The sequence below is a fragment of the Malaclemys terrapin genome, chromosome 4 (genome assembly GCF_027887155.1).
Source record: "Malaclemys terrapin pileata isolate rMalTer1 chromosome 4, rMalTer1.hap1, whole genome shotgun sequence".
NCBI lineage: Eukaryota > Metazoa > Chordata > Testudines > Emydidae > Malaclemys > Malaclemys terrapin.
The window spans coordinates 120,299,819-120,314,375 of record NC_071508.1 but is presented as its reverse complement, the minus strand read 5'-3'; the positions used below and the strand labels follow the sequence as shown (position 1 = coordinate 120,314,375).

The 14,557-nt window shown below is 42.2% G+C and overlaps 1 protein-coding gene across 1 annotated transcript in view; it reads left to right on the top strand.

Moving 5' to 3' along the window:
- EML5 (EMAP like 5) overlaps positions 1 to 14,557 on the top strand; it is a 300,424-nt gene that overhangs the window by 233,052 nt on the left and 52,815 nt on the right. Inside the window, exon 29 of the mRNA XM_054025269.1 lies at positions 6,428 to 6,436. Coding sequence (XP_053881244.1) covers positions 6,428 to 6,436 — 9 coding nt within the window. The remainder of the gene's footprint in view (positions 1 to 6,427; positions 6,437 to 14,557) is intronic.

The following is a 14,557-nucleotide window of genomic DNA, read 5'->3' as shown; positions in this document are numbered from 1 at the left end:
CTGCTTTATATTCTCCCCTTCCCTAAAACTTCTGTGATTCATGGCTTGATATCTTCCATGTGATATGAAAGAGGGGAGAAGCTGCGAAGCAGAATGAAAAAAAATTACTGCATAATTTCCTTTGTCAGCAGCTTCTCCCATTATTCTACCCACCCTGTTCATTTGTTGAATAACCAGAATATAGTTTGTAACTAATTGAATTTTTTTGTAAAGGGAGACTTAACCACATAAATAGCTTAAGTTTAATTAATATAATTTCAAGTTATTGTCTTAATGCTAGTAATCAGTAGTTGGAGTTCTTCTACAGCTTTGGCCTGAGGTGAAGGGGTGATGCTTAGTTTTGGAGCTCCCATCAGCAACACTGTACTGCCTCTGAATTGATGGGTGAGGAACATAGCCCATTCATCACCAGAGCATCTAGGTGTCAACTCCTGATTACGAACAGGAGTGGAAAAATAGTAAGCTAACTTTTGTCACTAACATAACAGTTATGACCTAGAACACGTATAGGTATCTTGGGTGAGGAACAAAAACTGACAAGGAAGTGTCCTGGTTCTTCTTCAAGTGCTTGCTTATGTCGATTCCAAGTAGGGGTGTGCACGCAATGTGCACAGTCGCCAAAAGATTTTTTCCCCTAACAGTACCCATCGGGTTGGCTCAGGTGCCCCCTGAAGTCACGCCTTCGTGGCGCCGCATATAGGGCCCTGCCGACCCACCATCTCTTCAGTTCCTTCTTACCGCCAATGACAGTTGTTGGAGTGTTCTCTCTCTCTCTCTCTCTCTCTCTCTCTTGTTCTCGAGCAATCCCCTAGTGGACTCTCAGTTTTATCTGTAAATAGTTTAGATAGTTGTTAGTAGTTCTTAGTAATAGTATAGACTGAGTTTAACCCACCTTCCCCATCCATCTTCAGGGACCCTCTCATGAGCAACTCCTAACACAAGAGCTGAAAATGCTTCTATTAGCAGGGGCAATAGTGGAGGTTCTGCAGGAACTAAAGGGCAAATGGTTTTACTCCCAGTACTTCCTCATCCCGAAAGCCAAACGGGGTCTCAGACCCATTCTCAACCTATGAAACCTCAACAGGTTCATGAAGAAACTGAAGTTTTGTATAGTCTCTTTGGCCGCCATTATCTCTTCCCTGGATCCAGGGATTGGTATGCTGCCCTTGACTTGAAGGATGCATACTTCCATATTTCAATAGTCCCATCCCACAGAAGGTTCATCAGATTTGTAGTGGTCCGTACTCACTACCAGTTTACAGTCCTCCCCTTCGGCCTGTCGGCAGCACCTCGAGTGTTCACCAAGTGCATGGTAATCATAGCTGCTTTCCTGACGAAATGGCAGATGCAGGTATTCCCGTACCTCGACGACTGGTTGGTCAAGGACCGCACCAAGGCACAAGTGGATAAGTTCTACCTTCGACAAACCGAGTCTTCTGCTGAACATGCAAAAGTCAACACTATCCCCGACTCAGAGGATAGAGTTTATTCAGGACAAGTCAAAGCATACCTGCCAGAATCTCGATTACAGACAATTCACAACATTATAGAGGGCTTCAGACAGTACCCCACCACCACAGCACGGAATTGCTTGAAGCTCCTTGGACACATGGCTGCCTGTACATATGTAGTACAGCACGCGAGACTGAGGCTCAGACCTCTCCAGGCCTCGCTGGCATCGGCATATCGACCAGGCTGAGACATGCTGGACAATGTAGTTAGGCTTCCATCGCAGGTTCTCGAGTCTCTCCGGTGGTGGCTCAATCCACAAGCAGTGTGTACGGGGGTCCCCTTCTCCAAACCACATTCCTCGCTGCCTCTGGTCACTGATGCATCAGCAATGGAGTGGGGAGCGCATCTGGGAGAGCTCAGGACTCAGGGCCTCTGGTCCCAAATGGAGCTCTTGCTTCATATCAACGTCAAGGAGCTGAGGGCAGTTCATCTGGCATGCCAGATCTTCCAAGCTCACTTGGAAGGGAGATGTGCATCAGTCATGACTGACAATACAACAGTGATGTTTTATATAAACAGAAAGGGTGGAGCAGGCTCCTCTCTTCTCTGTCAGGAAGCCCAAAAGCTCTGGCACTGCTGCATAGCCTACTCAATACACCTGGAGGTATCCTACCTCCCCGGATCTCAAAACGAGCTGGCGGACCATTTCAGCAGATCTTTCCACAATCACAAGTGGTCCATTCACCCAGATGTGGTGAACAAGGTTTTCCAATGGTGTAGAGTTTGCCAGGTCGACTTGTTCACCACGAGAGACAATAGGAAGTGCCTGCAGTTCTGCTCCTCCCTGAATCACAGTCTGGGCTTGCTTGCGGATGTATTTCTCCTCCCTGGAAGGACCACCTGTTCTACATGTTCCCACCTATTCTGCTAGTCCACAAGGTTCTCCTCAAAGTCAGGAGGGAAGGAGCCTCAGTGATACTGATAGTGCCAGCCTGGCCTCACAAGCACTGGCACACCACACTTATGGAGCGGTCGGTGAACACCCCAATCATCCTGCCCTTAGTTCCGGACCTGATCACCCAGGACCATGGCTGGCTCCAGCATCCCAATCTAGAATCTCTTCACCTCACAGCTTGGAAGCTTCATGGTTGAACCTATTAGAGCTAACATGCTTGCGACCCACTAGGGAGGTCCTCCTTGGCAGAAGGAAACCATCCACCAGGGCATAGGTGCCAGTTTCCTCTGGGCCCAGGGAGTGCTCAACCCCCCACTCCATCCCAGGCCCTGCCACATCCCACCCCTTTTCCCAAGTCCCTCCTTTTCCCACCCAGTTCCGCCTCCTCCCCTGAGCGTGTCTCGTCCCCGCTCCTCCCCTTCCTCCCCGAGCCTCCTGCATGCCGCGTAACAGCTGATTGAGGTGAGCAAGAGGGGCTGGAAGGGAGGGGGAGGAGTTGATCAGCAGGGCTGCCAATGGGCAGGAGGAGGAGGTAAGCTGACTGCCAGTGGGTGCTAAGTACCTGCTAATTTTTTTCCATGAGTGTTCCAGCCCTGGAGAGCACCCTGTTAGGAGATGCATGGCTCCTGCTCATGAGCTTGGAATTATCTAAAAATCAGTTCCATTAAGGCTGCTTCTCCCTCCCTCCCTCCCTCCCTCTCTTGCACAGAGTTTTGATGTTATAAAAGGTGAAGGGGCTCCAATCACTATTCAGCTCCTTCTACTAATTCAGGAATCTCTTTAGAGGCTCCAAAGAACTCCAGAAGATAGATGGGAAGTATGGTTCCACATGGGCAATCATCTGAGAATGGTTATAGTATGTAACTGTTTTTTCTTTGTGAATTGCTCATATGGATCCCTACTCTTGGGAAATTATCAAGATATAAAGACCTTAAAGGAGGTGGATGTAACCTAGTGCTTTGGGTGCACATGCATGTTCCCATGCCTGGTTTCAAGGCTCTGACCTGCAGCAGAATCAAGTTACCAAGGGTAACCTGGTGGCAACCCAGAAGCACGTTCTGACAGAGAAGAGACTTGGGGTCAAAGAAAAGGTATAGGAAAGGTCTCTCTGCATAACTGAGACAGGAGACACTTGCCAGGGAGCAAGAGAGGAACCCTCATCAGGAAAAGAGCTGGATTCAAGAAGGACCCATACAGCCTGGGGAAGAGGTCTGGAAGATCTGATTTGACATTGAACTGTTATGTGGTATTAATAAATTAGACCCCAAAAAGGGGATATTACTTGGAGCATGAGTTCATTGCATTTATTGATGAGACCAAGAAGGGAGAAACTGAGGCAACGGATACATCACCGGGCAAGGTAGGCTGATCCTAGCAGTGTGGGTTTGAGGTGTATTAGTTAAAGATGATAAGATTGTTCTCTCAAATTGGGTAAGACATCTCAAAAACAAGTTGAAGGAATGATGATGAAAAAATAGAGTTCCAGCAATAGCCCTGGGTATTTCAGTGATGGATACTGTGCAAAGACATATCATAGAAGCTGCCTTAGACTTAGCTGAGTGTCCTCCAATATCTCCATGTGGCTGAATATCTGTCATGTCATAACAGTGTTGTATACCTAATCTTATTCATCTGGACAGCCTGTAAACCAAGATGGGTTGAACCCTGGTCTTGTTACATACTTCAAAAGTCAGGGGAATTTGCAGATAATTTTGGCTTATATATAACAACTTAAGGCCTTCTGGACATCTCAAATATGGATCCTTATCTCCCTAGATGTGCATAAGACCAGGGGAGGGCGAAAATGCACAGGTTTCTGTCCCAATTGAAATGGAAATCAAAGATCACTTTACACAGGAAGTTGGAGTGAAGATACAGGATCACCTTATTCTTTTTGAACACAGTGAAGGGAGCATCAACCCTGTATCTTACTAAATAAGGGATCATGATGTGGCTATAATCAATGCCATCTTCACAGACAGATGGCACGCAAAACAGTTTAACAAGGTTCAAACAGCGCTTTATGAAAACAAGAGTCAGATACCATGGTACATCTGGTTCATATGCCAGAGAAAATACATGGAAAATTTTTTCAGAAATGTGTTACTGTATGATGAGCAGATTGCCAACCCACAAACATGAATGTAGAAATCTGAGGTGGCTCCCAGCTTGACTTGGGCTCCCAGCAGTCCAGAAGCCAAGCTGTCAGCCTGGGGAGAATTTTAATCTAGATGGAGAATCTTGCCCCACTCCTGAGACAAGAAATCTAGTAGACTGGGAAACAGGACTTGTGGTTTCAAGTTCCAGAGGATTAGAGAACCAAAACTTCCAGGCTTGTGCCAGGATTATCCACAGCATTTTGCTTTCATCCCATCTTACTTTCTTAATTAACTTCTGGATCAACAGAATCCGAGGAAAATCCTAAAGGAACTCCTGATTCTAGTCCAGGGGTACGTCTATACCCAGCCACTAGTTCGGCGGCTGGCAATCGAACTTCTGGGTTCGACTTATCGCGTCTTGTCTGGACACGATAAGTCGAACCCGGAAGTGCTCGCCGTCGACTGCGGTACTCCAGCTCGGAGAGAGGAGTACCGCGAAGTCGACGGGGGAGCCTGCCTGCCGCGTGTGGACCGAGGTAAGATCGAACTAAGGTACTTCGAACTTCAGCTACGTTATTCACGTAGCTGAAGTTGCGTACCTTAGTTCGATTTGGGGGGTTAATGTAGACCAAGCCCTAGAGAAGAGTGCCTGTCAATGATGCTGGATCATGCCTGCTCCTGGAGTATATCCAGATGTATTTGGCACTCTAGTGATAAAGATCTAGCTGTGACTTGCCCTTCTAACAGAACAAATAATGAAACATTGAGTCTGTTGATTGGAAACTCTGAGAAATTGAACTTTTAGAAATTGAATTGGGAGAGAGGGGCTGAAATGTTCACATTGTAAAGAAACAATGCAAAAACAGATATTCTGAAAACCAGAGCCTTGCTGACCTGGGGATTAAGTTGGGAGGAGAGGGAAAATGGAAATGAGTTGAATGGATTTTTTTCAACTTTATTTTCCTTTAGCAGGTTAATAACCCTGTTTGCTTTGCTTTGTGCTTCCTTCTCATTTAAGCAAATTCTAAATTACTTCTGTTTCATCTGCAAGGAGTGATAACTGAGCTAGCATCTTTGCCAAACAGCTTGAACATTCTTATAACAAAAGCAAGTCAGAGCAAAAAGATTATAGTTGCTATCCAGAGTGGAAAATGTGCATATTCACAGTGCAGTTATTGAACAATAACCAGACCAAACCCAAGCATTCTGATTACTAATGATAAAGGCTGTTAACTTGTCAGAATATAGGAATATGCATTTTATATGGTTGTATGATTTTTCTCAATAATGACTACATGAAACAGAACCCTACAACCAATCAGCATGCTGAGGATAGCTAGGAAACATTGCTGTACAGGTCATCATTAACTGTACCACATGCCTGCAATCTGGTGAGCTGAGACAATTGCATTCCAGTATAATTTAATATATTTTGTTGTGTAAATTTGTACAGGTGTTACATCTGCTTTTATTAGTGACTTGAATCTATCCTATCAGTCTTCTTATTTAGAGAAATTACCAGTTTCAAGTCATTTTTTAGATTGAATGATTCAGATGCTGTACTTATCAACTCTGTTAAATGCTTATCATTCATCAGAGGTCCTCACTTCTCTCTACACCCACGTACACACACATTTCCTCTTCTTGCTTACATTGGGAGTTATTCTTATTGGATCACATCCACCCTCCACTGCTTGTGCAGAACTTTAATTTAAGTCAATGGTAGTTTTGTGCAAAAATCAGTGGTTGTGTATGATCCATGGAGAGGTGAATAAACCCCTTATTATAGACACAATTTCTCTTCTGCTCTTTTAAAAAAAGTACTTTAAAAAGTTGTTTTTCTTTCTTCCCTTTAAATATTTTGCTGAGAGCCAAACTTATATAAGTAATCATTCTCTTTTTCTTATCTGCTGCTGAAAAGAGGTTCCAGGTAATGCTTTTATTTTGCTAAGCTGTCTAGTCCATATTTTACCATCACCTCTCATTACCATTAAAAATCCATATGTTATTTTGGAGTCTCATAGGATGCTGTACTTTACCTACCAACCTTCAAAATACCATTATGCTGCTTATCAGTTCTTAAATTACATATATAAAATCAGCAATAGTTCTATTCCATGTATTCTACATTATATTTAGGGATGTATTTACCAATAAAATTGTCCACATGTTCACTAAATTTGTGAACATTTTAAAAATACTAAATTAGTGTGAAATAAGAGGAGGTAGGAATGGAGTTCAGTCTAGTTCTTAGTGGACAGCTATCTGTTATAAAAAAACAGAACACTACGTAACTTGCACTCCTTTATCATTTTTTGGCAGTCTCAGTAGAGAGATCAAGGAAAAAATGGTCATAGAGACTGAATTTGCCATGACAATCTAGCACCCTTTATAAGCATTGAAGCCACTGTTTAACCATTATTAAAATAAAAATCTTAAATACTTGATAACTAACAGGTCTATACTTGTGCACACAAAATTGGCACTTATCTCTACGCATACAAGGCTTAGTATGAGTGCCCATCTGACTGCTTATTGTCATCAAGCAAGATTTTCAAAAGTACCTAAGGGAGCTATTAACTTTTAATGGAAATTAGACACTTAAATTGCTTAGTTGGTTTTGAAAATCCTGACCAAAATAAATGTCAACAAACAAATTGTCTTAAATCTTTTCAAGTTCATAAACTATTTGGAGCTCATTTTTCCCTGGGTGAGGTTCAACCTGTTCTGAGGGCCAGCACCACTGATGTCCTTCAACATTGGCGGTAGTTATGCCATGTGGTATCCTTCAGCACAAGGGTGAATTTCTTCATCTGTCCCTACAGCTGCAATTTACTCTCTGAAAAATGTGATTAGAATATCTACATTTTAACATAGAAATAAAGATATCACCATTGGTATTTCAGCCTTGTTTACCACTAAACTCAAAGATAAAAGACTTGTTGGCATCTTACACTAGTAGAGAAGGGAGATAGATAAGGAAATGCACATCAGAAAAGACCATACGTTGATCTGTTAATAGCTTTAAAATGAAACCTAGGGAGAGACATATCGTAACATTGTACAGAACTATATGTACATACCATCATCAATGATGTTGATATCACATCAAGTGGGATGAAATGAGATTAATTGTTCTTAAACCTATGTATAGTATAAATAGATTTATTTCATTTCTACAGTCTTTTAACAAAGAATACTAAAATATAGATGTCTATTAACACTGACTACATTTTCATGCATAAAACAAATTACCTATGTGAACGGGTCTATTCCCCTTTGATACAGGGACTTAACTCCTGTATTAACTCCCTTACATGTGTTCAAAGAGAAAATTAACCTAAAAGCTTCCCAATCCTCTCCCACTTTTTGTACACACAGTTTTTGAGCATGCAACCATATTCCCCATGCAAATGCATGTCCGCTATATATTGCATGTGCTAATAGTGACCCAACTGCATACCAAATGAAAAATCTGCCTGGAAAAACTGGGGGTTTTTTAGATTTGCATCCTTAGGACAGTTTTTTTGAAAATGTACTCCCATGTTCTGTACCATGCCTGGCATATGCCTGCTTCCGAATGCCAAGATTGTTACCCTGAAACATATTCGAATGAAAAATATGTACATATATCCTTACTCTTATCTTGCACTCAGTTTCCACTGCTGTGAAAAAAATATAGCGCATTTAGAGTTTTGTTTTGTTTGTTTTTTAGATTGGTTTACAATTATATTGTTTGGATATCTTGAAAGACAGACAGTTAAGCACAAACTAATGAAGTTTAACTCCATTCTTGAGACCAAAAGTCGTTTATTTTGCATACTTTATGCTATAGTATAGTAGCATACAAATTCAAATAGGCCAATCAGTTGCTTGGCTAAGGAATTATATATTGTACTTAAATACTAGATGGTCTTCTCAAATTGTTTTATAATTGAAAACTGTCATACATTTCTCTCTTCTCCCATTCTACAACAGTGGATTAAGGGACATGCAACATTTTATGATGCCACCTACTGGAAGGAGGCAAACAGTTCTGATACCCCACAAGTAACTACATAAGCTTGAGCCAGAACTTTCTCCCTTTAATTTTTTTTGTCTTCTGTACTGGGAAACATAGAGGCTTCAACTCTGCACTCCTGCTGTCTCCTTTCTTCTGCCCTTTTCCTCTCATTCTCTTTCTCTGTCTTTCAGGGACACAAAAGAAGAAAGGAGACAAGGAAGGGAAAGAAACTTGAATGTTTTTCTTCAAATCCAAGGGAGGGTAGAAGGCAGGGGACCAGGATCTGTGGCTGATCACTCCCTGGGGGCAGGGCAATCTCAACCGGGGTTGGCAGTTCAACCAGACATTGTAAATATCAGTTTTACAAGGGTGGACAGAGGGCACAGACTTTCCCTCCTCAATTTCTAAGAGGCTCCCTTGATTGAAGCACCCATACGCCTAGCATTCTGCCTCCCTGCCTTACTGGTATCAGCACTCTGCCTCAGCTTTCAGCTCTGCTCCACAGCTTATGCAATTCATCATCAGCTTCTCTGCCTCCACAAGGCCCAGGGACTCTTGTACCTGAGGTCTTCAAGCCAATCCCACTTCTGGTAAGTCCTGCTTTGGCAGGTATTTCTTCTGCCTCTCCTCCCTTGTTGGACCCTCCTACTGCTTTCCTTCTCCCTGTGCTTCCCATCCCCAGGATTTTCCTCCTTCACCTGTTGTTCCTGCAGGAATTTCTGCTGCTCCAACTTCAGCCCCCTTAGCCCTCCTTGGAGCCTTTCCCTATCCATCTGGCACTCCCTCAGCCCCAGATGGTTCTGACATCTCCTTTGTTCCCTGTGCAAACAGCACAATTCTCTCGTTCTGATGCCAGGGGGGCTGCTTGTTCTCCATACTGGAGACCAAATTCTCTAGCGGCCTGCCTGCTCATTGAGCTGTTCTTTTTAGCAGCATGTCCAGCTGTTCAGCAGCTCTCCAGTTCAGTCTCTCCAGTGTCCATTTCCTGAGGCTTCTCTGCCTGTCCTGGCCCTGGTAAGCCACACTCTGGCCAATTCATATCTTTCATATTCTACTTCAGTTAAAGCCTTGGTAAAAATTTGTGCTGGCTGTAAGCTCCAGGTTATTCCCTCTATCTGGTGTAAGTATTGAGCTGGTGACTGCAAGATCCAGCCCCTGGGTTTCATATCATTGCACTCAGGAATTCAAACCCCAGATCATGCTCTTTCAGCATGAGAGTGAAACTGACTATTTCACAATTTATGGTATGTGGGTCTTTCTGTTGAGCAGTAAAACCAAGATCCTGGCTGCTTATAAAAAGTGTTTGTTGAGCACCACCCCCACCCCCCCGTCCTAATCCTTCAGCTCTGCAGTCTCTGCCTCCTCTTACCAAACTGTAAGTGCAAAAATCAGAACTTTGTGTCTCCATCTTTGGGGAGGGTTTATCACCTCTCCCTTGTTTCCCAGTAGCAGGTTTTCCTTCCATTTTTCTGCTCTTGCCCAGGGAGCCTATGCAGTTCATAGGTTCTGTAGAAACTTGGTCTTCCTCTCGGTCGCTGGCTGGGATTCATCTCTGCTCTCTCACTGATTTTCTTTGGATGCACGCTTTTTTTCACAGGTGCTCTGAATGGCCTGGCTGTTACATCATTGATCTCAGTTTCTGTGGTCTCCCTTATTGCACCACACATCAGGACCCCTTACCTGTTGCATTTCAGTCTCTGCTAATTGTGTGTTGCACCAGCCTCAGAAAGAATAGACTGTACAGCCATACTCTCATACTGGCTCCCTTCTGCACAGACAGTACCTCTTCCTGTAAGACTGCCTGTCCCTGCCCTCCTTGTTGCTAACTTGAGTCCACTTTAGAAGCACCATGATCCCTCTGCACAATGCTTAGCAGCTTGTCATGAGAAATATAACCCTGAGGTCTGATTCTACAAGGTTATTACTGCACAGAGGGAATAGACACAATTCCCTAGAGAGGGAGATCATATTTGAACCAGCTTCTTGCTCAGAATCACCAAAATCCTTCATTTCTAGGCTGCTGGGGAACAGTCAGAATGTGGAATATATATCTTGGGAGAATACTTGAACTTGTGCCTCAGTAATGAGGTTCCACTTGTCATACATCTTGTTGTTCCTAAGTTCTCCTCCTTAGTATTAAGTAGGACAAGTATAGAGCATTGTACAGCTGCCTGCTTTTATCTGTGGCATATCCTTTTGTAATCATGGGGAAGTTCATATGATAATATTTTATGCTTTCTGAGGTTCTTAGAGAACTTGGTAATGTTAATGAGTTAGAATACACAACACAACTGTGAAGTAGGAACGTCTTGCTTCCATCCAGAGAGAGGGAGGCTGAGGCACTGAAAGGTAATGCAACTCAGGATCTCTTTTGTAATAGAACTATCCCTTCAGAGGAATTTTGGCTAGGAATTCTGCTCCTGGTTATTTCTTATGGATAAAAACTACAAAGGGTGCCGGTCCTTCTTTGTTTTATGGCTGTTAAATAACAGCAGAGATTCTCGATGGAAACTTCCAGGTCAGTTCTCTAGTCACTTTTCTCAAGTGACCATCTCTGCTTAATCGCAGTTCAGAGCCCATATCTGCATGTTCATATCTTTTCAGCTCATTGGAGTCTTTTACTTTTTACCCTCAGAAACAGTCACTTCCTGTGTTTAGCACCCTGCCATTTGTACTTTCTTCAGCTTCCAAATCTTGCTGGTATTGGATGCCAACTTCCCTGGGACAAATCCCACCTGACCTCTTTCCAGTAATTTGTTCTTCTGGATGTAGTCCTACATAGCTATCTGTGGAAGGCTCTCATGTCCTATTAAAGGCTTCAGTCCTTACTGAGTATGCTGTTGCCAATCACAGCATCTCCCCTTCCCCAGTCAGGAGCATCCATGGGATACTGGCTTGCTTTGTAGCCTGTGTGGACTTCGTTCTGTAGGTGTGACTGAATCTTTGGCCTTGGCCCATATGGCACTCTTTCATCCCTGTGTGGATTCATCCTTCTTTGAATTGGTGATTTTCTCCATCCATCCTTTCTTTCCTCCATCCATCCCCTGCCTCTTTAGCACCATTGACATGTCTCTTGGATTGGGATGGTGCATCTGGGCAATCCATCAGCTCATGATCCTGGTCTAGGGGGTACTGTGGGTGGAGTAGAAGACTCCCAGAACTCTGGGCCTCCTGCCTTACTCTCCTAATTTGGTAGCTTCCAGTCCTGATTTCCCACATCTTTGTCTGCTGTAACAATCAAACAGCAGTGGCTTCTGCAAAGTGCTAGGGAGGTGCTTGCAATACAGCCCCTAGTTTTGGAAGTGATGCTTCTAAGAACCCTTCTTCTGTCCTTGAGACCACTATATCTGGAGAACCATAACAGCAGCCTTCCAAGCAGACTTAATTACAAACTCTTCTGGAAAAATGGAACCTTGCGCCCCTGGACTTTGATGCCATTTTCCAGAGTAAAGAGTGCCTTACCTTGGACTGGTTTATCTTGATATCTGTCATTTCAGATTCAGTTCTCTTATTCCAGTCCCTCACCCTTTTTTGTGATACCTCACATAGAGTTGAAGTGGTGTATTGAGATGCTGCTTCCTCTGCTACTCAAGGTACTGAGGAAAGCCAGGCAGGATGAAACAGTTGTAATCCTTGACCTGGTCCCTTCAACTCTGTGCTCTGCAACCACTTCCACCTTAGACTGACTGCATTTAAGTTGAAGGGAGCTACTTCTGAAAAGAAGGTTTCTTTGTTGACCTGACTCTGTCTGGAGAGTGGAAAAGGTGCTTCTTTTTCTTACTCTTAGGTCTGGAAAGTCTTCCTGGCCTGGTCTGACATCAGAGGGCTATCCTGTTTCCTACTTTTCTTGCTCCAGGATCTTTGGGATTTTTTTCTATTGGTACTCAAGTAAGGTCTCAAAGCAGTGATTAATCCTTCCTTTGTTCCCAAGGTGAAGATGGAATTTCCTATGAAGAAAAATCAGCCGTTCTTCCTCTTGCTCCCTCCAAATCCAATATTGCATCCCAGCCCCTATGAGAAGAGGTTTCATTTGTTGAACATTTAAAAAAAAAAATCTCATTCTCATGAATTTAGAAAGCCAAAACAACTGCTACTCTGTTTTGAGAGTTGTAACAAGGGCAAGGCTGTATCTGAAGTCACTTTTGTTAGGTAGGTCCACACCTGCATTCTCACAGAGTATGCCCAGGCTGGCAGCCTTGTCCTGAGTTTGTCAGATGACATTTGGCAAGATAAGTCTTCACTTCTTGGTCAGTGATAACTGAAGCAGTCATTTCCCAAGTGTATGATGTGGCAACGTGTTTGTCTCTATTCCTTTTTATGTCACTATTGGCTAGGCCTCTCTGCTTCTCAGATAATCTCTTTTGGACAAAGGGTCCTGCTAGCAGAACAATATGGTAGCCCCACTTCCTGGGTTTATTACTTGCTACATCTCTGTCATTCTATCCACTGTTGTAGGATTGGAGAAGACAGGCATATGACAACAGAAAATTACTTAACAGTAATTCTGTTTATCGAAGTCTCCTGTTCTCTCTCCCTACATCCCTCCATTCTCTGCTCTGATGCTTGTTTATCATCTCTGTCACTGGTTTGTATACTGTGTCCTTTTCTATGGCTGTGGAAGTTTTTTTAACTGGAGGGAGCATTTTCTGGCTAAAGCTGTGTAGTCAGGTATGGGGTTTCAAAACTCTTTGCATCCCTGCTTCCAGTAGGTGGCACTATAATCCATCTGTCCTTTAATCCAACATCATAGGATGGTAGACAAGGGTTACTACAACTAACAGAATTGCTGGTAAGTAGTCTTCTAATATACAGCACTCTGACATCATTCATACTTATCCTTTTTAAAAGGAGAAAGGTACTTTTTATTCTGATGATAGAATGGTCAGCCATATTCATTTTATCTAAGCAAACAGGAAAGTAGATTAATGATATTTAGTTTATAATGGTGATATTGAAATGAATGAATTTATTTATATGTAATCCGTAATTACTACTAATACTACTAATACTATCTGTATAAGTGCCAAGAAGGTTATGGAGATATCAAAGGAAATACAGTACCTTAATTATAATCCCAGTGAATAATCTGCAGGTAGTAAAATTGTGATTAAGTACTCTCCGTATCATTTACCATATTGGTTTTAAGATGTCAGTTCTTTCCATTCACATAGTGAATGCAGTTCTTATCCCTGAAATAATATGGTATTGTGCAATCAAACTTGTTTTCAATTTACTTTTTAATCATCTCTCTTCTTCAGGGACTCTTGATCACATAAAATAAAGAATTGGGAGTAAAGCTGGATAACATTTTACTATCTCACTTCAGAGATTTTTAGGACTAGAAGTTATTAAATATAAACTAATGTTTTTCAAACATGTACAGCCAATAAATCTGAAATGGATAATATTCTAGAGGTCAGTGTAGCCATTTCCAGAATAATAATGTAATTAGCTATTGACAACTGAAAACTAAGGCTGTTTTATTTTAAAAAAAAAAGGGGGGGCATTGACATGTGATCTTAGTTTTAGATTAAAATAGTTGTACAGATTGTCTGATTTTTTTCAGTAGATATAATTGGAGCCGGGCTGTTTGGAAGCAGCTGACTAAACAACTAAGGGTGGGATTTGTGTTCCTATAAATCTTAGATACTTTTGAAAATCCCACCCTAAATGACTGTATTTTTCTGACAGGAATTTAGTGGCAATATAATTTGTATCTATTACAATGTAATATTTCCAGTGGTTTTATTTATTTTGTATATTTTAAATATATTTATATCTTGCGTGATTTATATGTTTTCATAATATTCCAATAAACAAGTAATATAATCCCTTATACATCCTATTGATGAGACACATGTTTGAAGTTTGGTCAAGGGCATAGTTCTGAAGAGTCTAATGTGAACTTGGAGAGACATCCATTTTCCATGCAAGATATTGATTGCTTATGTGCCTAACTGGAAATTGTATACCTATGAAAAAAGTGTAGGAAAAAAAGTGATAAAACGATGTTTTTTCTCACAATAAAACATTGATTTATCCCTGAAA